Consider the following 24,193-nt stretch of genomic DNA (forward strand, 5'->3'; position numbering starts at 1 on the left):
TGTCCAAGGGACTCTCAAGAGTCTTCTCCAGCACCACAGCTCTAAATGAACTCTTAGTTGCTGACAGGTGGGATCTAGTTCCCTGACCAGGGATGGAACCCAGGCCCTCTGAATTGGGAGTGCTGCGGCTTAGCCACTGGATCACCAGAAAAGTCCCAGGGAGTGTCTATTTTAAAATTGCGTGGCTTCGGGCCAGGATCCTCCTCAGAGCCACCCTCACCTCCTTATTGCGCAAAGTGTATACCACCGGGTTCAGCAGCGGCGTCACCACTGTGTAAAACACAGCCACCAGGCGGTCCTGGTCTGGGTTTCCTCCGGACTCGGGCCTCAAGTAGATGATGGAGGCGCAGCCAAAATGCACGATGACCACGGTGAGGTGGGCAGCGCAGGTAGAGAAGGCTTTGATCCGGCCAGCGGCCGAGGGGATCCTCAGGAGGGCGGCCACGATGAAGGCGTAGGAGAGGAGGATGAGGAGGAAGGAGATTAGCACCACTAGGATACTCAGGAAGAAGATGGCCAGCGCTTTGCTGGCACTTTCCGCGCAACTGAGCTTCAGGACGGGGGCGATGTCGCAGAAGAAGTGCTCCACCCGGTTGCTGTGGCAGAAGCGCGAGGAGAAGATCAGGCTAGTCTCGATCGAGGCCACCGAGAAGCCGGAGCAGAAAACCAGGGCTCCCAGACAGAGGCAAACCGTGGGTCGCATGATCACCGAGTAGCGCAGAGGCTGGCAGATGGCCACGTAGCGGTCGTAACCCATCAGGGTGAGGAGGAAGCAGTGACTGCTTCCCAGGCCCAGGAAGAAGAACATCTGGGCTCGACAGCCAGAGATGGAGACGGCCTGGTTCTCCAGCCACAGACGAGCCAGCATGTTGGGGATGGTGACCAGCGTGTAGCAGGTCTCGGAGAGGGACAGCGCCGCCAGGAAGCGGTACATGGGAGTGTGCAGGGTCCGGTCCGCGTGGATGACGGTGATGATCGTGACATTGCCGCTGAGAGTAACCAGGTATGTGAGGAAGAACAGTGCAAAGAGGGTGGTCCTCAGGTCTGGGAGGTTGGAGAAACCCACCAGCAAAAACTCTGTCACCAGCCAGGTGGCATTTTCCTGCTGCTTCTCAGGAACCTGAGAGGAGAAGGCAGAGGAAATGAAATAGGACAATTCAGTAAGGCTCCACTTAACATCATGTGCCAGTGAGAAAGGATAATCATCCCTGTTTTACAAAAAAAAAGGAAAGAGGGACAGAAATGAGGCCATTGTGGGACTTCCCTGGTAGTCCAGTAGTTAAGAATCTGCCTTGCAATGTAGAGGACAAAGTTGTCATCGCTGGTTGGGAAAATAAGATCCCACATGCTGGGCAGCAGCTAAGCCCATGAGTGGTGCAAGGCAACTTCTGATCCCCACAGCTCTGGAGTCCCAGCGACACAACTACAGAGCCCCCACACAGCAACAAAGATCCCGCATGCTGCAACTAAGATCCAGTGCAGTCAAATAAAAAGTAGTAAAAATAAATAAACAAGAAATGAGGTCATGGTTTTCCTAATATCACACGGCTAGCAGCTCTACAATAGACAAGAAAATCATAGATATGGAAATAACTTGGGTGCCCATTAACAGATGAATAAAAAGGAAGATTGGTGTATATACACATTGGAATATGATTCAGAGGTGAAAAAGAAGGAAATATTGCCATTTGACAATATGAATGGACTTTGAGGACATAATGCTAAGTGTGATATCAGACAGAGAAAGATAAACACTGTATGACCTCACTTATTTGTAGAATATAGAAGTCAAACTTTAAAATATATATATATATGGGAGTTAGGGATAAATAGTAAAATGGTTATTACCAGGGGCTGGGAGGTGGGTGGGGAATTAGAGAAATGGTGTTTAAGTATACAAACTTGCAACTATCAGGAAATAAGTCCTAGAGATCTAATGCATGGCACAGTGAATATCGACCATTTTATATTATAAACATCAAAGTTGCTAAGAGACTAGATCTTAATTGTTGTTTAGTTGCAAAGTCGTGTCTGACTCTTTTGTGACCCTTTGAACTATAGCCCTCCAGGTTCCTTTGTCCATGGGATTTCCCAGGCAAGAATACTGCAGTGGGTTGTCATTTCCTTCTCCAGGGAAACTTCCCAACCCAGGGATTGAACCCAGGTCTCCTGCATTGGCAGGAAAGCTCAGATCTTACTTATTCCCACCATAAAAAAGAAATGATAATTATGTGACACGATAAGAGATGCTGTTATAGCTACAATGGTGCATCTGGGCCAAGTCACTTCAGTAATGTCCGACCCTTTGCAACCCTGTGGTCTGCAGCCCTGCAGGCTACTCAGTCCATGGGATTCTTCAGGCAAGAATACTGGAGAGGTTTACCATTTCCTCCTCCAGGGGATCTTCCCAACCTCAAGGTCAAACCCACATATCTTACATCTCTTACATTTGCAGGTGGGTTCTTTACCACTAGCGCCACCTAGGAATTGTGGCTTCCTAGGTAATTATGGTAATTATATTTACAATAAATCAATATAGGATACACCTTAAAATTACACAGTCAAATATATTTCAATTAAAAAAAAAAAAAAGAAAAGAGGGACATCCCTGTCTGTCCAGTGGTGAAGACATCATGCTTCCACTGAAGCACGGATTTGATCCCTATTAGATCTCGCATGCCACACATGGCCAAAAACTACGGGGGGGAATTTTTTTTTAATAAAATAAACCAAAAAATGTTTTTGATTAAAAAAATTTTTTTAAGAAAATTACAAGAACCTTATAAGGAGTAAATTACAATATTTGGGGCAGGGAGAGGGGGTAAGAACTTCAGGGCGTTAGTCTGAATTCCCCTAGAAAGAGATCCTGAGGCAAGGATTCGAAAGCAAGTAATTTACCTGGAACATCATCTACAAAGACATGGGTGGTGGAGTGGTGAAGGGAGACAGACCATAAAAGATGTATTATCAAGATGTTGACTGAAATAAAAACACACAACATGAGAGCTGTTAGTTTCAGTTTAAATTGGGGACTTACTGAGCACTAAAACTTGGGAGAGGGCTGCCCTGGTAGCTCAGACAGTAAAGAATCACCCTCAATGAGGGAGACCCAGTTTCGATCCCTGAGTGGGTAAGATCCCCTGCAAAAGGGAATGGTTACCCACTCCAGTATTCTTGCCTGGAGAATTCCAGAACGAAAGAGCCTAGCAGGCTATAGTCCATGGAGTTGCAAAGAATCAGACATGACTGAGTGACTGACAATTCAAAGCTTGAGAGACAGCCTCTCAAAGAGCTCTGAGCAACTGCTTGGAAGCAGGGCAGGGGATGGGGGTTGGGGGGGCGTTCAGGGAAGTCAGATTTTGGAGAAGGGGGAAGTGCAATCAAGCATGCGCCTCAGTAGAAGGTTGCTGCTAGTCACAAGGAGCAGATATCTTATTGATTTTAGTGCTTTTCTAACTTTGGGAAGATGCAAGAAACTCTGTTGTTGTTCAGTCACTAAGTTGTATCCGACTCTGCGACCCGAAGGACTGCAGCACACCAAGTTCCCCTGTCCTTCACTATCTCCCAGAGTTTGTTCAAATTCATGTCCATTGAATCGGTGATGCAAGAACTTGGGCTCATAAAAATCTCTCCTGGAAATCTAATTATCTGAAGGGCTGCTCTGCCAGTTTTCCCAGAACACTAAGAATTTCATTTCTGATCCCCACCCTGAACTCTTTTCAGGGAGTGTTGAAGGTCAGTGACTGCAGTGGTCTGTGACTCAATCCTTGTAGAGCCCACTGGCCAGTGACTTTCTTCAGGAGCATTACTACAATTTAATCCCACCTGGAGGTCCTTGAGGGGTAGTGAGGGAACTGGGCTGTTTATCCACCAATCCCCAATCATCTTGCTCAAGAGTTTCTACCAGGAGGCATTAATCTCCCAGGACTTCCACACATGCCACGTGTACAGGGAATTCAGTCTGACAGGTAAGACAGGAAATTGTGACCAAGGGGATGTGGGCTAGGAATTTACAGAATCCTCTACTATCTGTGTGAAAAGGATACCCAAGGAAGGCAAAGCCTGTAACGTTGATATCTGAAATAAACAAAGTAATACTTTTAGAAAATCTGATGCTCAAGGCTATATAATGTCTTCCATGGTCCCTAGGCACTTTTGCCTTCCTCCATAAAAATTGCTTTTGGGGGTTTTTTGTTTGTTTGGGGGGGGGGGTGGCCAAGCCTTGAGGCTTGTGGGATCCTAGTTCTTCAACCAGGGATTGAATCCGGGGCCCTCAGCAGTAAATGCACCAAGTTCTAACCATTGGACTACCAGGGAATTCCTGAAAATTATTTTCAAAAAGGGGGAGGAATTCCCAGGAGACCCAGGTTTGATCCGTAGTTGAAGAAATAAGATTTTGCAAGCCATGATACATTGCCAAAGAAAAAAATTGTTTATTATTTTTCTGTAAATTTTATTTCTAATGTTTATTTAAATAAAATTTCATTTATCAAATAAAATAAAACCAACCTTTTATTTAAATTTTATAAAAATTCGAAATTTTTACATTTTTAAGACTGTATTGATGTAAAGATGAGTATGATTCTCACCCTAAGAGCTTATTTATTTCTTCTGATCTTAGAAATTTACACAATTTCATGGGCCACCTAACAGTATTTCGGATCCAGGCGTTGTGCTGATAAATACTTCTGTGTTAATTAAATGGAAAATAATTCTGAAATTATTGACTTTTTTTTTTTTTTGCGTGCTTCACAGCATTCAGGATCTTAGTTCTGGACCAGGGATCAAACCTATGTCCCCTGTAGTGGAAGCACAGAGTCCTAACCGCTAAATCACCAGGGAATTCCTGTAAAATTTTTAACCATTTTAACTCAAATAATGAAGCATTAGTAAAAATCCTGGGATTTTCCTACTGGTCCAGTGGTTAAGAATTTGCCTGCCAATGCAGGGAACACAGGTTCGATCCCTAGTCTGGAAGGATTCCACATACCATGAGGCAACTAAGCCTGTGCACTGCTGCTGCTGCAGCTAAGTTGCTTCAGTCGTGTACGACTCTGTGGGGCCCCTTAGATGGCAGCCCACCAGGCTCCCCTGTCCCTGGGATTCTCCAGGCAAGAACTCTGGGGTGGGTTGCCATTTCCTTCTCCAATGCATGAAAGTGAAAAGTGAAAGTGAAGTTGCTCAGTCGTTTTCGACTCTTCGTGACCCCATGGACTGCAGCCCACCAGGCTCCTCCGTCTACGGGATTCTCCAGGCAAGAGTACCAGAGTGGGTTGCCATTTCCTTCTCCCTAGTCTGGAAGGATTCCACATGCCATGAGGCAACTAAGCCTCTGCACTACAGCTACTGAAGCCTGCGTGCCATAGAGCCTGTGCTTTGAAACAAGGGAAGCCACCACCAAGGGAAGCCCACGCACTGCAGCTGGAGAGTAGCCCCTGCTCGCTGCAACTAGAGAAAGCCCAAGTGCAGCAATGAAAACTCCTCACTGCCATAAATAAATACAAAAAAATTTAAATACTGGATTGGTGATAGTTTTATTATTTTATAATCAATTAACTTGAAAGCCCAGAAAATGCATATAATCTATATTGGAATGTTTCTGAGTATTTTGCACTCATTTGGAAAATGATCCTAATGTAATCTTTCCCTGCTTATCAAGAGTTAATTCGTTTGGAGGGAAGCACATTTCAAAACACCAACTCAAGAGACTCGCATGACTGGGGGTACTGGAGAGTTGAGGGCTGATTTATGCGCCATCTAGTGGCATTTGGGGTAATCTGCAAGCCAGTGACCCTCGAAGTGAAGTGAAGTGAAAGTTCTGACTCTGCAACATGGACTTTCAACCGCCAGGCTCCTCTGTCCACGGAATTCTCCAGGCAAGAATACTGGAGTGGGATGCCATTTCAGTGACTCTTAGAAGAGAAGAAATACCTGCGCCACTGAAATTACTCATCTGCAGCAACTGGTCAAGAGAAATTGAGAATGATTCTTTAAATGTTTTAGAAGTTTGTTGAAATTTTAATTTATGAAAAATGCATTTTAAATTTTAGTTCTAAGTAGAGGAAAGCAACAAAAATGTGCTTGATCGCGTCCAAAGACATTCTGTTCATAAAGAAAAGACTAGTCAGGACCATCGAAGAACTTAACAGGTGCAAAAGACAGTGAGAAATTGTTGCCCATTTTTCATGAAGAAAGGAAAACCAGGAAGCAGGCAGTCATGTTGATCAAGCACAGGGGTGCAAGTGTTTTCTGTAAAGGACCAGAGAGTGAATATTTTAGGCCATTTGGGTTGTACAATCTCTGTCATGACTGCTCAACTCTGCCTATCTAGTGTGAAAGCAGCCATGGACAACGTATACACGAGTGTCCCTGAATGTTTCAATAAAACTTTATTTACAAAAGCAGGTAGGGGGCCAGATTTGGCCCTCTGACTATAGTTTGCTGGGTGTCCAAGGTGGTTCAGTGGTAAAGAATCCACCTGCAGGAGACACAGCAGATAGGAGTTTGATCCCTGGGTCAGGAAGATCCCCTGGAGTAGGAAATGGCAACCCACTCCAGTGTTCTTGCCTGGAGAATCCCAGGGATGGGGGAGACTGGTGGCCTACAGTCCACAGGGTTGCAAAGAGTCGGACATGACTGAGCACTCAAGGACACATACACACTATAGTTTGCCAACTCCTGATCCAGGCCAAATAAAACTAAAAGAATATTCAACTTAGGAAAATTCCAATGAGGTCCTCTGAGGAATTCACACTATGAAAAAACAAAAAAACAAAGCCTGACTTGAAATCTTCAAAAACTGAAGCAAAATGAAATTCCCTGGCAGTCTCAGTTCAGTTCCGTTCAGTTCAGTCGCTCAGTCATGACTCTTTGCGACCCCATGAATCACAGCATGCCAGGCCTCCCTGTCCATCACCAACTCCCGGAGTTCACTCAAACTCATGTCCATCCAGCCATCTCATTCTCTGTCGTCCCCGTCTCCTCCCGCCCCCAAATCCCTCCCAGCATCAGAGTCTTTTCCGGTGAGTCAACTCTTCGCATGAGGTGGCCAAAGTATTGGAGTTTCAGCTTTAGCATCAGTCCTTCCAATGAACACCTGGCAGTCTAGCCTCTGCCAATTCAGGGGCTCTGGTTCAATCCCTTGATCTGGGGAATAAGATCCCACATGCTGTGCTGTGCAGGGATGGGGGATCAGGGGGAATCTAGATCTAAGAAAAGATGCACTGGACAGAGATACCCAGAGCATGTGTCTGAAAAAAGCTCCTTTACTGCAAATTAAACTAAGTCAGAAAGTATATAAGGGCCCTTATATAGTGAGACTTATAGAAATTGAATTACCTGGAAGACTTCACAGAGGAAAAAAGTAATTCGATTATGACCACTAAGAAAGTGTAATTTCTGAATATCACAAAACATTGTTAAATTGAAACAAATATATAGGCAAATCACAAACTAGAAAAGGTTGTGGCTCTAAAAAATCTTCAGTTCCTCTTTTGCAAAGCAAAGGAAATCATAAACAGACAACCTATAAAATGGGAGAAAATATTTGCAAACAATGAAACTGACAAGAGCTGTATTTCCAAAATATACAAACAGCCCACTGTTTGTATAAGTAAAACAAACAATCCATTCAAAAAAATGGGCAGAAGACCTAAATAGTATTTTTTAAAAGTATCAAATTGGCAAAGACTGAAGAAGAAAATGAGAGGCGGGTGCTAATGAGTATGAGTAAAACTATGCCCTCTACCTCTCTGCATTGTTGGTTGCAGGAGAATACAATTTGTTTATCTATCTGAAATCTTATTTGGGTTCTATAATTCTCCTTCTAAATATTTTCTCGAAAATAAATTATCTGGGGAATTTCCCTGGTGATCCAGTGGTTAAGAATCGCCTGCCAGTACAGTGGACTTGGGTTCTGTCCCTGGTCCAGGAAGATCCCACATGTCACAGAGCAACTAAGCCCATGTACCACAACTACTGGAGCCCAGGAGTCCTAGAGTCTGCACCCTGCACCTAGAGAGTAGCCCCCACTTGCCACAACTAGAGAAAAGCCTGTGCACAGCAATGAAGACCCAGCAGAGCCCAAAAATAAACAAACAAACATATAATTTTAATAAAAGAAAAAATTATCTGGTACTTCCCTGGTGGTCCAGTGGGTAAAACTCCTCGCTTCCAGTGCAGGGGGCCCAGGTTCTACTCCTGGTCAGACAACTAGATCCCGTATGCCTCAACTAAGGATTCCACATTCCACAACAGAGATCAAAGATCCCATGTGCTGCAACTAAGACCCAGCACAGCCAAATAAATGAATATTTTTTTAAAAAAAAAAAGAAATTCTCTGACTTCCAGGTACAAGGATGTTCATAGTAGCATTATTTAAAGTTGTTTTTTTTTTAAAGAGAAAGAACAACCTAAGTGTTCAATAAAATGCCCTTACAAATCATTAAGGAGGGAGAAAGCTAAAACTTTAATAGGCGAGAAGATGGACTACCATTAAAGTCACGTCTCTGAGAATAATTGATGACAAGAGAAGAATCTTCATGTGTGTGTTTGCTGAGAAATGGGAAACAAAACAGTTGGATCCCAATTGACTTACTACAAATGCATGTGTTTTCCATGCTTTTTTGTACATTCCAATTTTTCTGCATCAAGTGGGGATTTTTGTAAATAGAAGAAATAAAATTGTTTAGAGGGATTCTTTTTCCTCTAAGCATTTTTATTGTTCTTAAAGAAGTTTAATCAATCTGGTTCAGAAAAAAAGGAGCTAAGGGTAGAGATAAAGAGGTTCCCTTTGAAACACAAAGTTTAGATGGTAAGGAATCTGCTGCAATGCAGGAAGCCCCTAAGTTCTATCCCTAGGTCGGGAAGATCCCCTGGAGAAGGGAATGGCAACCCACTCCAGTATTCTTGCCTGAAGAATTCCATGGACAGAGGAGCCTGGCGAGATACAGTCTATGGGGTCACAAAGAGTTGGACACGATTGCGCCACTAACACACAAGGGTAGAAATAAAGAGGTTCCCTCTGGAACGCAAAATATGCTAACACCATTTGTGATGAACATGTTCAATACACGCTCTGAGGAGAAAATATCTAGTAAAAACTGCAGATAAGCAGGTGACTTGGCTCCCTAGCAAACCATGTATACTCAGTCCCTCAATCATGCCCTACTTTTTGTGACCTGTGGACTATAGCCCACCAGGCTCCTCTGTCCACAGAATGTTCCAGGCAAGAATAGTGGAGTGGGTTGCCATTTCCTCTTCCAAGGGATCTTCCTGACCCAGGGATCAAACCCTTGTCTGTTGCATCAAACCTGAGTCTCTTATGTCTCCTGCATTGGCAGGCGGATTCTTTATCCTGGGCAAGCCGTGAGGCGGACGTTTTTGGAAGATCATAGGAAGTATGTGTGGGCATCTAAGGGCACTAGAGAAATGTTCCAGAGTCGGGTGATGCTTTTTAGAGGGAGAAGTTAAGACCAGGTTGATAGACACCCAGCTGTAATTGTCCTATAGGAAGGGGTCCTTCATGGTATTAACACAAGCTTTCTCCAGGAACGTCAGCTTTTCTTGGGCCTCATAAAGAGGGCGATTGGGAAGGAAACATCCTTCAATACACACTCATTGTAGAAGTCTCCTCTAGCTAAATTAGCCAGCCTCTACTTGCATGCCTCCAGTGATGGGGAGGTCACTACCTGACCAAAACATAAAGCAGAAATCTTGTGCTCAAGACAGTGATGTGCTGAGACAACAAGATTGAGCTCTGGAATCAGATAAGACTGTATTTGAATGCTGGCACCTTCACTAACTAGGAGCAGTGTGAGCCTGGGTAGCCAGCTTTCTCCCCCTGAGCATCATCTGTCAAAGTGAAAACTGATCCTCTGAGATCACAGATGATAATAAGATTCTCTGAACAATGTTAAGGATCCTTTGGACTCAGGCTCCTGGCAAGGAGAGCTGGGATTACTATTCTTGGCTTTGCACTGCTGGGGCAGCAGAGCGTAGAGGGCATCACATTCTCACAGTGGTGGTACCAAGATTTGAAGCCAGGAGTCTGTCTCCGAAGGCTGTGCTTTAAGGGCTGCTGTGAGCTTTGCAAGCTCACCTTCCGTGCTATACACATTCATGGAGCATCAGTTCTCTGCCAGGCACTGCTCTCGGCCTGGAGGCCATAGCAAGGAACTAGACAGAGATTGCAGCTTGGGAGGAGCAAAAGGCACTAGGGAAGCGAATCAGGAAATAAGCAACAAGCTTGATAACTAAATAAGTGAGATTCTATATTGGAAGTTAGTGCTACAGAAAAAGAGAAAGCAGAGAACTTAGTGGGTAATTGAGAGGTCTGAGCAGGTTGCAAGTTTACATAGACAGTCAGAAAAGGACTTGTTGATAGAACTACCGTGAAAGTGAAAATGAAAGTGTTAGTCTCTCAGTCATGTCCAGCTCTTTGTGACCCCACAGACTGTAGCAACCAGGCTTCACTGTCCACGGATTTCTCCAGGCAAGAGTACTGGAGTGGATATCTACTCCCTTCTCCATGGGATCTTTCCAACCCAGGAATCTAACCCGGGCCTCCTACATTGCAGGCAGATTCTTTACTGTCTGAGCTGCCTTGGAAGCCCATGTGCTGTGCTGTGCTTAGTCTCTCATGGTTGCTCAGTCGTATCCGACTCTTTATGACCCTGTGGACTGGAGCCCACCAGGCTCCTCTGTCCATGGGGATTCTCCACGAAAAAATACAGGAGTGGGTTGCCATGACCCCTCCAGGGGATCTTCCTAACCCGGGGATCAAACCCAGGTCTCCCGCACTGCAGGCAGATCCTTTATTGTCTGAGCCACCAGGGAAGCCCTTATGACCCAGCAAATCCCACTTCTGGGCATATACCCAGAAAAAATCATAATTCCAAAAGATACAGGCACCTCAGTGTTTATTGCTGCACTGTTTAGATTAGCCGAGACATGGAGGCAGCCTGGATGTCCATCCACAGAGGAATGGATAGGGAAGATGTGGCACATATATACAATGGAATATTACTTGGTCATGAAAAAGGGAGAGACATTATGCCATCTGCAGACACGTGGATGGACCTACAGACTGTCACATAGAGTGAAATATCATAAAGAAAAACATTGTATATTAACATATATGTGGAATCTATAAAAATGGTATAGATGAACCTATCTGCAAAGCAGAAATGGAGACACAGATGAGGAGAACAAGTATATGGACATTAGGTGGGGAAGGAGGGATGGGTTGAGTTGGGAGATTGGGACTGACATAAAAACACTACTATGTATAAAATAGGCTTTCCAGTTGGCACTAGTGGTAAAGAACCCTCCTGCCAATGCAGGAGACGTTAAGAGACACAGGTTTGATCCCTGGGTTGGGAAGATCCCCTGGAGGAGGACATGGCAACCCACTCCAATATTCTTGCCTGGAGAATCCCATGGACAGAGGAGCCTGACAGGCTACAGTCCATAGGGTCACAAAGAGTCAGACACGACTGAAGTGACCTGGCATGCATGTATAAAATAGGTAACAAATGAGAGCCTACCGTACAGCACAGAGAACCCTACTCAGTGTGCTGTGGTGACCTAAAGGGGAAGGAAATCCAAAAAAGAGGGGATATGTGTATACCTATGGCCGGTTCACATTGCTGCACACAAGGAACCAACTCAACATTGTAAAAACTATTAAAAAGAAGATGAAAGAAAAGAACCTGTTGGCGTTCAATGCCCAGTTGCTCTGGAACGTATTTCCCCTCTTTGTTTTCGGATCTCACCTTGAGGGCTGGGGACGGGCCAGAGAGGCTTGTCCCAGCTTGGCAAGGCCCCCAGTCTTTGTTCTTGCTTCCCTCTGGACGGGGCAGCTGCCACCTCCACGGTGAGGATGGAGAGGTGCCTGCCTGCTGTCCACGTGACCCTGCCCTGCTCAGCCCGTGTCTGCCCTAGCATTCCCTGAGATAATCGAGTCCCCTCTGCTCCTGGCTGGACTGGTCCCTCCCTGCCCTCCTGACAGAGCTCTGCCGGCTCCTCCACCCTCCTCTTTCTCCCACACCCTCATCTAGCCTGCCAGGAAATTCTGCGGGCTGCACCTGCGCATCTGTCCAGGATCGGCCACCTCTCATCACTCCATGGCCCACACTCATCGTCAGTCACTGGGACCAGCTCACCATCCTGTCCTGGATCTCCTGGCTGTCACCCCTGTCCCCCACATTCTGGTCTCCCACAGCAGCCAGGGGCGCCTGGGAACCCCTCAGTCAGGTCATCTCCCTCCTCTGCTCAGAATCCCCCATGGCTCCCACAGCACTTGGTAGAAAAGACAGCGTCCTCACTGTGACTCACAAGTCACGCTCAGTCACCTCCTTCCTCCCTCTCGGTCGCTCCCTCTACCTCCCTGTCTCTCCTTGCGGCTACTGTTCTAAGCACAGTGCAGCCCCAGGGCCTTTGCATGGGATGTTGCCTCTACCCCATGCATTTTCTTGACTGGTTTCCTAGTTTCTTTCAAGGGTGGATTTGGGATCTTTGCCAAGCTGAAACAAGCCACCCTGGTCTACTCTTACTTCTTTCTGGAAGACCTGGGATTTCCCTGGTGGCATAATGGATAAGAATCTGACTGCCAGTGCAGGGAACACGGGTTCAATCCCTGTTCCTGGAAGATCCCATATGCTGTGGAGCGACTAAGCCCAGGAGCCGCAACTACTGAGTCTGAGTGTTGCAACTACTAAAGCCCATGCAATTAGAGCCTGCGCTCCACAACAGTGAGAAGTCCAAGCACCACAATAAAGAGTAGCACCCCACCTGCCCCAGTGAGAGAGAGAGCCTGCATAACGCATCGAAGACCCAGCAGAGCCAAAATTAAATAAACATTAAAAAAAAAAAAAAAAGACGGAAGCCCTGAACGTAGCTGCAATTTAACCCTGCAGCATCTGAGAAGCTGTGACTTTGAATTTGCCTCAACATGTCCAAAGTCTGTTTTTCAATTAAGACAGGTGAGAGTGCCTGGCCAAAAGGAGGTCAGGCTACAGGGCTACACATTGTCTTATTTGCATAACTGGAAACCATGACAGTTGCACCCATGGATAGATCTCCAGGCGAGTTGCTTGTTTCATGGTAGAGTTGGGACCTAGAAAGTTCTGAGCTTAGGACTCCCCAGGAGGCTCAAATGGTAAAGAACCCACCTTCCAATGAAGGAGATGAGGGTTTGATCCATGGGTCGGGAAGATCCTGTGGAGAAGGAAATGGCAAACCACTCCAGTGTTCTTGCCTGGAGAATCCCAGGGACAGAGGAGCCTGGTAGGCTACAGTCTATGGGGTCAAAAAGAGCCAGACACGACTTAGTGACTAAACAATGATGACAAAGTCCTGAGCTCAGGGGCATGCCCGTGCCAGCCGCACGGTGAGGGTGAGAGTTGGGGAACACATAGGACTGAGATCTGGACTCTCTCCTTTTCTACCAGGAAGCCTCCTCGATGCTGGAACTGCTGCCCCGTCACCACTGAGCCCTCACCACTAACTCACCCTCTGTGTATATGTGTGCATCTGTGCCCATGAAGCTTCTGGATTCGTGCGTGTGCATGTGCATGCCTGCCACTTGCAGGGCACATGTGTGTGCATTTTGCACCCCTAGTGCACGCGTGAGCCCCACCCTCCTTCTGCTGTCTGCTCACATGCCCGTGCATGCCCATGAGGGATCTGGTGAGGCTTCTCCAGCCAGGCAGGGGCCCTGAATCCACACTCACCATGGCCGAGAGAGGCTCCTGCGGTGCCTGCCAACATCACTCTCTGCTTACTGCCTGAGAGAGGAGGGGCTGCGGGCCAGGGTCCTGTTATACAGGGGGTCCCTGGAGCTGCTGTCCCAGGGGGTCCCCAGACACTAACGAGGCCCCCAGGGCTCAGGCTGGAAACACCCCGCAGGGTTTTTCCCTCCAGGAAACTGGAGACCCCAGGGTCTGCTTCCCCAGCCCACAGGATCTGATGGCAAAAACAAGTGGGAAAGGACTAATGACAATTTCTTTTTTTGGATGGTGGTCCCAAATGCACACGTCACTCCATCCATTCCCCCAATGACTCTCAGGGCCCAGCAGGTGCTGGAGAAGGCTGCTGCCTCAAGGAAGGTGTGCCCTCTATACCCTGCTCTCAAAGGGGGAAGGAAGAAGTGCATCATTTTGATGTTATTCAGTTCAATTGTGTCTGACTCTTTGCAACCCCATGGACTACAGCACACCAGGCTTCTCTATCCATCACCAACTTCCGAGTTTGCTCAAACGCATGTCCATCGAGTCAGTGATGCCATCCAACCATCTCATCCTCAGCGTCCCCTTCTCCTCCTGTCTTCAATCTTTCCCAGCATCAGGGTCCTTTCCAATGAGTCAGTTCTTCGCATCAGGTGGCCAAAATACTGGAGCTTCAGCTTCAGCATCAGTCCTTCCAATGAATATTCAGGGTTGATTTCCTTTAAGATTGACTGGTTTGATTTCCTTGATCAAATAGAAGACTCTCAAGAGTCTTCTCCAGTACCACAGTTTGAAGGTATCAATTCTTCAGCTCTCAGAATTTTTTATTGTCCAGCTCTCACATCTGTACATGACTACTGGAAAAGCTATAGCAAAGTAAAGGAGAAACGCAGAGAGATAGCTCCAGAAGGAATGAAGAGGCTGAGCCAAACTGGAAACAATGCCCAGTTATGGATGTGTCTGGCACTGAAAATAAAGTCCAAAGCTGTAAAGAACTATATTGCATAGGAACCTGAGATATTAGGTCCATGAATCAAGGTAAACTGGAAGTGGTCAAACACAAGATGGCGAGAGTCAACATCAACAATCAGTGATGTTGCTGTACAAATGTTGCTTTGTTGTTTCAGTCACTAAGTCGTGTCGAACACTTTCGAGACCCCATGGACTGTAGCCATCCAGGATCCCTCTGTCCATGGGATTTCCCAGGCAAGAATACTGCAGTGGGTTTCTATTTCCTTCTCCAGGGGATTTTCCCAACCCAGTAATCAAACCCACATCTGCTACATTGGCAGGAGGATTCTTTACTGCTGTGAAGTAGTGAAGTCGCTCAGTTGTGTCCAACTCTTTGTGACCCCATGGACTGTAGTCTACCAGGCTTCTCCGTTCATGGGATTTTCCAGGCAAGAATACTGGAGTGGGCTGCCATTTCCTTCTCCAGGAGATCTTCCCAACACAGGGATCCCGCATTGTAGGCAGACACTACCTCTGAGCCACCAGGGAAGTCCCTATACTGCTGAGCCACCTGGAAAACCTTTGGACAATATCTCTCACATTATTTCCCCCTCCATAAATTCCTGGTAACTCATAAACTGAGTTCAGCTTTCTTAGATTCCCCACATAAGTGAGATCATGCAGTATTTGTCTTTTGGTGTCTGATTTATTTCACTTAGCGTAAATGACCTCAAGGTCCATTTCTGTTATTACAAATGGCAAGGTTTCCTTCTTTCTCATAACTGAATAATATTTCAATATGCATATATACCATATTATATATAATATATACATATATATAACATTATATATATTTCTTCTTTGTCTATTTTCATCCAAAGCCAGACACTTAGGCTGTTTCCATGTCTTGCCTATTATGAACACTGCTGCAATGAACATGTGAGTCCGAGCTGAGCAATTTAACTTCAGGAGTTATATTTCTCAACTGTACATGAGTACAGAGTCATGATTTTTCATACCCACCCATTGTATACCTACAACCCCTGTCATAGTTGAAGTTTCCCCAGAAGCAGACGCTGAGACAACGATCTGAGTGTAGGTAACGCTGCTGGAAGAAGAACAAACTGGAATCAAGATTGCTGGGAGAAATATCAATAACCTCAGATATGCAGATGACACTACCCTTATGGCAGAAAGTGAAGAGGAATTAAAAAGCCTCTTGATGAAAGTGAAAGAGGAGAGTGAAAAGGTTGGCTTGAAGCTCAACATTCAGAAAACAAAGATTATGGCATCTGGTCCCATCACTTCATGGGAAATAGATGGAAAAACAGTGGAAACAGTGTCAGACTTTATTTTTTGGGGCACCAAAATCACTGAAGATGCTGATTGCAGCCAGGAAATTAAAAGACGCTTACTCCTTGGAAGGAAAGTTATCACCAACCTAGATAGCATATTAAAAAGCAGAGACATTACTTTGCCAACCAAGGTCCGTCTAGTCAAGGCTATGGTTTTTCCCATGGTCATGTATGGATGTGAGAGTTGGACTGTGAAGAAAGCTGATCACCGAAGAATTGATGCTTTTGAACTGTGGTGCTGGAGAAGACTCTTGAGAGTCCCTTGGACTGCAAGGAGATCCAACCAGTCCATTCTAAAGGAGATCAATCCTGGGTGTTCATTGGAAGGACTGATGCTAAAGCTGAAACTCCAATACTTTGGCCACCTCATGCAAAGAGTTGACTCACTAGAAAAGACTCTGATGCTGGGAAGGATTGGGGGCAGGAGAGGAAGGGGACGACAGAGAATGAGATGGCTGGATGGCATCACCGACTCAATGGACATAAGTTTGAGTGAGCTCCGGGAGTTGGTGATGGACAGGGAGGCCTGGCGTGCTGTGATTCATGGGGTAGCAAAGGGTCTGTCACGACTGAGCGACTGAACTGAACTGAACTGAAGCTTATTTTGGAGGTCCTCTCCTTGTGGCTCAGCTGGTAAAGAATCCCCCTGCAATAGAGGAGACCTGAGTTTGATCCCTGGGTTGGGAAGATCCCCTGGAGAAGGGAAAGGCTACACACTCCAGTATTCTGGCCTGGAGAATTCCATGGACTACATAGTCCATGGGGTCACACGACTGAGTGACTTTCACTTCACTTCAAGCTTATTTTGGAGGTCCTCTCAGAACACACAAGTAGGAGAGTGGAGAAACAAGAAAGGAAAGAAAAGGAAGCTCATAACGTGCGTGTTATCAAGTTGTATCTGTGTCAACTGGGGTTCATTCCCACTGGAAACCACTGAGGGCAGTAGAAAGCACTCACCTCAGAGAGGAGAGGGAGCTGAGGTATGTATACACCCTCTTCAGTCAGCCATTGTTCAGGGCTGACCCTGGGGGCACTAATCCCCCAGTGCTGCACACGTGAATAAAGTAAGCCTCTGTGGTCAGAGAAATCCCACAGGCAAGTAACTGGCTGTTGGAATTGAGACTGAAGTGGTCACTTCAAAGAGATGCAGACAGAAGGCTGACAACATCGGCTACACCTGGTTTTTCCCCTTCGTCTCTGGCCACTCCTCAATCTCTTTCTTCTCCTCTCAATTTTAATACTAGAACTGGAGTCCAGGACCCTAGTCTTGACTGTCCTCTCTTTCCCTAGGTGATTAGTGCAATGGTGGCTCAGAGGTTAGAGCGTCTGCCTCTAATATGGGAGACTTGGATTCGATCCCTGGGTTGGGAAGATCCCCTGGAGAAGGAAATGGTAACCCACTCCAGTATTCTTGCCTGGAGAATCCCATGGATGGAGAAGCCTGGTAGGCTACTGTCCACGGGGTCGCAAAGAGTCGGACACGACTGAGCGACTTTACTTTACTTTATGGTGTTAAATACCACTCTTATATCAATGTTCCCCAAATCTATATCCCAGATTAACCATGCCCTCTGAACTCCAAACTCATAAATCCAACAATTAAAAATCAAGCAATGTCAGAACAATGCCTTCAAAAATTCCCTCCTCCATAAAGCAACGAAAGTGAAAGTGTCAGTCCCTCAGTCGTGTCTGACTCTTTGTGACTCCATGGACTGTAGCTCACCAGGCTCCTCTGTCCATGGAATCCTCCAGGCAAGAATACTAGAGTGGGTTGCCATGCCCTCCTCCAGGGGATCTTCCTGACCCAGGGATCAAACCCAGATCACCAGCATTTCAGGCAGATTTTTTACTATTTGAGCCACCAGCGAAGCCCCTAAAAAAGCAATGAGAAAATTAAAAACAGATAGTGGTACTGATGGCATAATCTTGTGAATATACTACAATCCCCTGAATGGTACACTTTAAATTTGTGAATTTTATAGTATTTGAATTATATATCAATTTAAAAAAATCAATCAATGTAATCTACCATATTATCAAACTAAAGAGGAAAAATTATATATTGACACAGAAAACGCACTTGACAAAATCCATCACTGTTAGCACACTAGTAATAAGAGACTTCCACAACTTGATATGCTTCTACCCAAAACCTACAGCTAACACTTTACTTAATGGTGAAAGATTTAATGTTTTCCCTCTAAAATGTACAACAAGACCATGATGTCTCCTTTCGCCACATCTATTCAATATTGTATTGAGGTAGAGTCTCATACAATAAGGCAAGGAATTCCTAACAAAACACAAAGGAAAAAAAGCATAATCCATAAAAGAAAAAGCATTTTGACTGGGATTTATTAAAACTAGAAATTTGCTGCATTGTGAAAGATACAGTTAGAAGAGTGAAAAGTTAAGATATTTGAAATAAAGATATTTGCAAATATCTGCCAAAAGATTGTTATCTAGAACATATAGAGAACTTCCAAAAATCAACAGTAAGAAAACAAAACAACTCTTCAGTTCAGTTCAGTCATTCAGTCGTGTCCCACTCTTTGCGACCCCATGAACCGCAGCACACCCTGCCTCCCTGTCCATCACCAACTCCTGGAGTCCACCCAAACCCATGTCCATCAAGTAGGTGATGCCACCCAACCAACTCATCCTCTGTCGTCCCCTTCTTCTCCTGCCTTCAATCCTTCCCAGCATCAGGGTCTTTTCAAATGAGTCAGCTCTTGGCATCAGGTGGCCAAAGTACTGGAGTTTCAGCTTCAACATCAGTCCCTCCAATGAACACCCAGGACTGATCTCCTTTAGGATGGACTGGGGTTATTGATATTTCTCCCAGCAATCTTGACTCCAGCTTAAAAATGGACAAAACAGGGACTTCCCTAGTGGTCCAGTGGTTAAGAATCCGCCTTGTAATGCAGAGAACACTGACTTGATCTCTGATCCAGGAAAATCCCACATGCCATGAGGCAAATAAGCTTGCATGCCCTAGAACCAGCTAAGCCTGCATTCCCTAGAGCCTGTGCTCCACACAAGAGGGACAACCACTATGAGAAGCCTCACACCACAACTAGAGTGTAGCCCCTGCTCACTACAACTAGAGAAAGCCCACATGCAGCCAAAGAAAGACCCAGTGCAGCCAAAAATAAAATAAATTAATTTTTTAAAAAATGGACAAAACACACAGGACAAACATTTCACCAAAGAGGATACACAGATGGCAAATAAATACATGAAAATACGGTCAAATCATTAGCCATTAGGGAACTGAATATAAAAACCTCAATTAGATACATCTGTGCATCTAATAAAATGGCAAAAGATAAAAATAAGACAACAACAATAACAAAACTTGACAATACCAAGTGCCAGTGAGGATGTGGAACTGGAAGTTTCAGACATTGTTGTAAATGCAAAATTGCATATAGCCTCTCTTGAAAACAAAGTGGAAGTTTCTTATAAAGTTAAACATCTTTACCATATGAGCTAATAATTCCACTTCTATGTATTTTTCCTAGGAAATGAAAACATACATCCACACAAAACCCTCTCCATGAAATGTTTATGACAGCCATATTTAAAACTGCCAGAAACTGGTCACAATGCAGATGTCCTTCAATAAGTAAATGGTTAAACAAACTGTGATATATCCTTACAGTGGAATACTACTCAGAAATGAAAAATAGAAACGACTGAAACATGGAAGAAAAGCTATGACCAACCTAGACAGTGTATTAAAGAGCAGATACATCACTTTGCCAATAAAGGTCCCTGTAGTCAAAGCTATGGTTTTTCCAGTAGTCATGTATGGATGTGAGAGTTGGACCATAAAGAAGGCTGAATGCCAAAGAACTGATACTTTTGAACTGTGGTGCTGGAGAAGACTCTTGAGAGTCCCTTGGATAGCAAGGAGATCAAACCAGTCAGTTCTAAAGGAAATCAACCCTGAATATTCATTGGAAGGACTGATGTTTAAGCTGAAGTTCCAATACTTGGCCACCTGATGCGAAGAGCAAACTCACTGGAAAAGACCCGGATGCTGGAAAGATTGAGGGCAGGAGGAGAAGGGGGCGACAGAGAATGAGACGGTTGGATGGCATCACTGACTCGATGGACATGAGTTTGAGCAAACTCCAGGAGACAGTGAAGGACAGGGAAGCCTGACATGCTGCAGTCCATGGGGTTCTCAAGGAGTCAGACGGAGAACTTAGCGACTGGACAACTGAAACATGAATCAAAGGAGGTGGAGTGACTGTTTAGTAGTTGTTTCCACAGAATTCCTGCTTTCACAAAACTGATAACCCTTAAATTTACCCCACCCCCCAGTTCCACAGCAGAGACTGATTGCTTTAAGAAATCAGCACATTCTTTTTTTCTTTTTGGTGGTAAAGCTGAATCAGCTGATGCACATATCAAAGGCATCAGAAACTTAAAGGCTGTTGAAAGGCAAAACCCAACAATTTTATTTCAAAATAGCAAGTTGCCCTGGCATACAAAAAACACAGAAAAAGTTTATTTGGTAGTCACTGCAAGACTCTTGAAACCAAATTCCAGATTGATGATACTGATAAAAGATGGTAGTTATTAATTAATCCACGTTCAGTTCAGTCCCTCAGTAGTGTCCAATGGACAGCAGCATAACAGGCTTTCCTGTCCTTTACCAACTCCCAGACCTTACTCAAACTCATGTCCATCGAGTCAATGATGCCATCCAACTATCTCATCCTCTGTCATCCCCTTCTCCTCCCACCTTCAATCTTTCCCAGCATCAGGGTCTTTTCAAAAGAGTCAGTTCTTTGCATCAGGAGGCCAAAGTATTGGAGTTTCAGCTTCAGCATCAGTCCTTTCAATGAATATTCAGGACTGATTTCCTTTAGGATGGACTGGTTTGATCTCTGCAGTCCGGAGGACTCTCAAGAATCTTCTCCAACACCACAGTTCAAAAGCATCAATTCTTCGGTGTTCAGCTTTCTTTATAGTCAAACTCTCACATCCATGCATGACTACTGGAAAAACCATAGCTTTGACTAGACAGACCTTTGCTGGCAAACTAATGCCTCTGCTTTATAATATGCTATCTAGGTTGGGAGAAGGAAATGGCAACCCACCCCAGTGCTCTTGCCTGGAGAATCCCAGGGACGGGGGGGCCTGGTGGGCTGCCGTCTATGGGGTTGCATAGAGTCGGACACAACTGAAGTGACTTAGCAGCAGCAGCAGGTTGGTCATAGCTTTTCTTCCAAGGAGCAAGTGTCTTTTAATTTCATGGCTGCAATCACCATCTGCAGTGATTTTGGAGCCCAAGAAAATAAAGTCTCTCACTGTTTCCATTGTTTTCCCATCTATTTGCCATGATGAGATGGGACCGGATGCCATGATCTTAGTTTTTGAATGTTGAATTTTAAGCCAAGTTTTTCACTCTCCTCTCACTTTCATCAAGAGGCTTTTTAGATCTTCTTCACTTTCTGCCATAAGGGTGGTGTCACCTACATATTTGAGGTTATTGATATTTCTCCCAGCAATCTTGACTCCAGCTTGTGCTTCTTCCAGCCCAGCATTTCACATGATGTACTCTGCATATAAGTTAAATAAGCAGGGTGACAATATACAGCCTTGACGTACTCCTTTCCCTATTTGGAACCAGTCTGTTGTTCCACGTCCAGTTCTAACTGTTGCTTCCTGACCTGCATACAGATTTCTCAGGAGGCAGGTCAGGTGGTCTGGTGTTCCCATCTCTTTCAGAATTTTCCATAGTTTATTGTGATCCACACAGTCAAAGGCTTTGGCGTAGTCAATAAAGCAGAAGTAGATGTTTTTCTGGAACTCTCTTGGTTTTTCAATGATCCAGAAGATGTTGGCAATTTGATCTCTAGTTCCTCTGCCCTTTTTAAATCTAGCTTTAACATCTTGGAAGTTCATGGTTTACATACTGTTGAAGCCTGGCTTAGAGAATTTTGAGCATTACTTTGCTAGCGTGTGAGGTGAGTGCAGTTGTATGATAGTCTGAACATTCTTTGGCATTGACTTTCTTTGGGATTGGAATGAAAACTGACCTTTTCCAGTCCTGTGGCCACTGCTGAGTTTTCCAAATTTGCTGGCATATTGAGTGCAGCACTTTCACAGCATCATCTTTCAGGATTTGAAATAGCTCAGCTGGAATTCCATCTAGTTATCCATGCTAGCCCATTGCAAACTAATTTACATTGGTAATAATGATCATATATACATAAATGAGTCTCTATTAGTACTGAAACCTCCTTCTCACTCCCCATAGAATTTAAGTTCTAGTTTCAGCCATCTTATGGGTTAAATGTGCTTGGTCTAACAGAGAACTATTTAGATGATGTCAAGCAAGATTTTCTTTATTTGATGGTAACAACAGAGGCTACAGTTTAGTACTTAAACCAGCAGTTAATGGTGACCTTCTATTCAGACAGAGTAACTAAAAGCAGCTGTGAAAACTGCAAAGAAAACTAGAGACAGGACAAGAGGCAGCAAAAGCCTGACTGTTGTAAACTGGTACACACCCCTGCATTTCAGCAAGTTGCATGAAAGCCAAAGTCACTGACTGCTTTCCTCACTGACTTGAATTGACAGTTTCTTCTCCAACTATCTTGTTACTGGTTGCATTCTAATATATCTAGTTAAATATAAAGAATCAGTCTTCATAGTAAAATCATCTTTTCAGAAGAACTATACACAATACATTCAAAATCACTGACTATTTTTTCTTCATCTTTTATTCCTTGAACTTGTAGGTGGTTGAGTCTCTTGTGTTTCTTCTTTTTCACCAGATATGGGCTGTTTGAAAACTATTTCATTATCTTTATCATCATCATTCATTTTAGCCACTTCAGATTTTTGTTTCTCCCAAAATGTTGGTGTACAAACTGGTGTGGGTCCCCGGCTATCCACAGCCTCCTCAGGAGTGTTAAGAGTAACTGAAGCAGCTTTCTTCTTCTCACATAAAACCTGCTCTTTTCTGGAATTTCGAGAACCAGTGCTTGAAGCATTTTCCTCATTTTTACGTAAGACCTTAACCAGTGAAGGGAAACTATAATCAACTCTCTTTTTAGCCAGTCTCTTCCTGAGTAATTTTTCCTCCTTTTTAAATCACTCCTCCATCCATAGCTTTTAAAGAAGCGACCGATTCTGATCGTACCATTCCACTGTTGGATATGATGGCCTTTTAAATAGCATACGCCACTCTCTAAAAAGTTCTTCATGTACCTTTTCAGGTGGTATAAAATGACACTTCAAGAGTCTTTCACCAAAAAGTAGCTGCTCATTGTTTCAGCAGCTATTTTGGCAACATCTTCAGACTCACACTCCACAAAGCCATCATCCCTGGTAGCTCAGACAGTAAAGCGTCTGCCTACAATGCAGGAGACCCGGGTTCGATCCCTGAGTAGGGAAGATCCGCTGGAGAAGGAAATGGCAACCCACTCCAGTATTCACGCCTGGAAAATCCCATGGACCGAGGAGCCTGGTGGGCTACAGTCCATGGGGTTGCAAAGAGTCGGACACGACTGAGTGACTTCACCTCACTTCAGACTCAAACTCCACAAACCAGTCTTTTTTACTCCTGGACAGTCTGAATTTTGTTAACAGTGCCAATCTGGAAGAAATATATTCAGATCTGGGTTTCATAAAGTGGTGGTGGTAAGCAAACCTGAGCCACCTCCTTTTTAAATTTGGCATCCTCCTGTGGGTTTAGGGACAGGAGTGGCTTAGCTGGGTCATCGAAGGCTGCCATTCCACCAACTTGTACGCAGATGAGAAATCAACACATTCTATATCCCATTGCCATAGTGATTAGCTAGTGCAGTGGTGCTCAAAAGCAATTTTTCATTGCTTGGCAATTGGCAACATCTGGAAACATTTTTGGTTATCACACTGGAGGAGTGGACGCTGCTGGCATCTAGTGGGTGGAGGTCAGGAATGCTGTTAAACATCCTACAATGCACAGGACAACCTTCCACAGCAAAGAGTGATTTGGCCCTAAATGCCAATATTACCAACATTGAGGAATACTAGGCTAGAGGATAAATATGTGACCCAATTGATGTCAATACAAAATCAACACCAAGACTAGAAGCTTCTCAACTCTCTGGAATGTACAAGATGGTCTATGATCCTTACACCTATTTTGTTAAC

At 44.7% G+C, this 24,193-nt stretch overlaps 1 protein-coding gene and 1 pseudogene across 1 annotated transcript; both read right to left on the bottom strand.

Moving 5' to 3' along the window:
• Nucleotides 1-166: 166 nt before the first annotated feature.
• Nucleotides 167-13,736, bottom strand: LOC129558092 (olfactory receptor 10T2-like). The gene is made up of 2 exons (XM_055428920.1): nt 13,662-13,736; nt 167-1,120 (listed from the first exon to the last, which is right to left on the bottom strand). Exons 1-2 carry the CDS (start codon nt 13,734-13,736, stop codon nt 167-169), a joined length of 1,029 nt encoding a protein of 342 aa, XP_055284895.1.
• A 9,014-nt stretch (nt 13,737-22,750) lies between these two features.
• Nucleotides 22,751-23,792, bottom strand: LOC129559604 (MKI67 FHA domain-interacting nucleolar phosphoprotein-like; annotated as a pseudogene).
• Between the last annotated feature and the right edge of the window lie 401 nt (nt 23,793-24,193).

Source organism: Moschus berezovskii, chromosome 8 (assembly GCF_049115385.1).
Source record: "Moschus berezovskii isolate FMDL1 chromosome 8, NW_MosBer_1.0, whole genome shotgun sequence".
Taxonomy (NCBI): Eukaryota; Metazoa; Chordata; class Mammalia; order Artiodactyla; family Moschidae; genus Moschus; species Moschus berezovskii.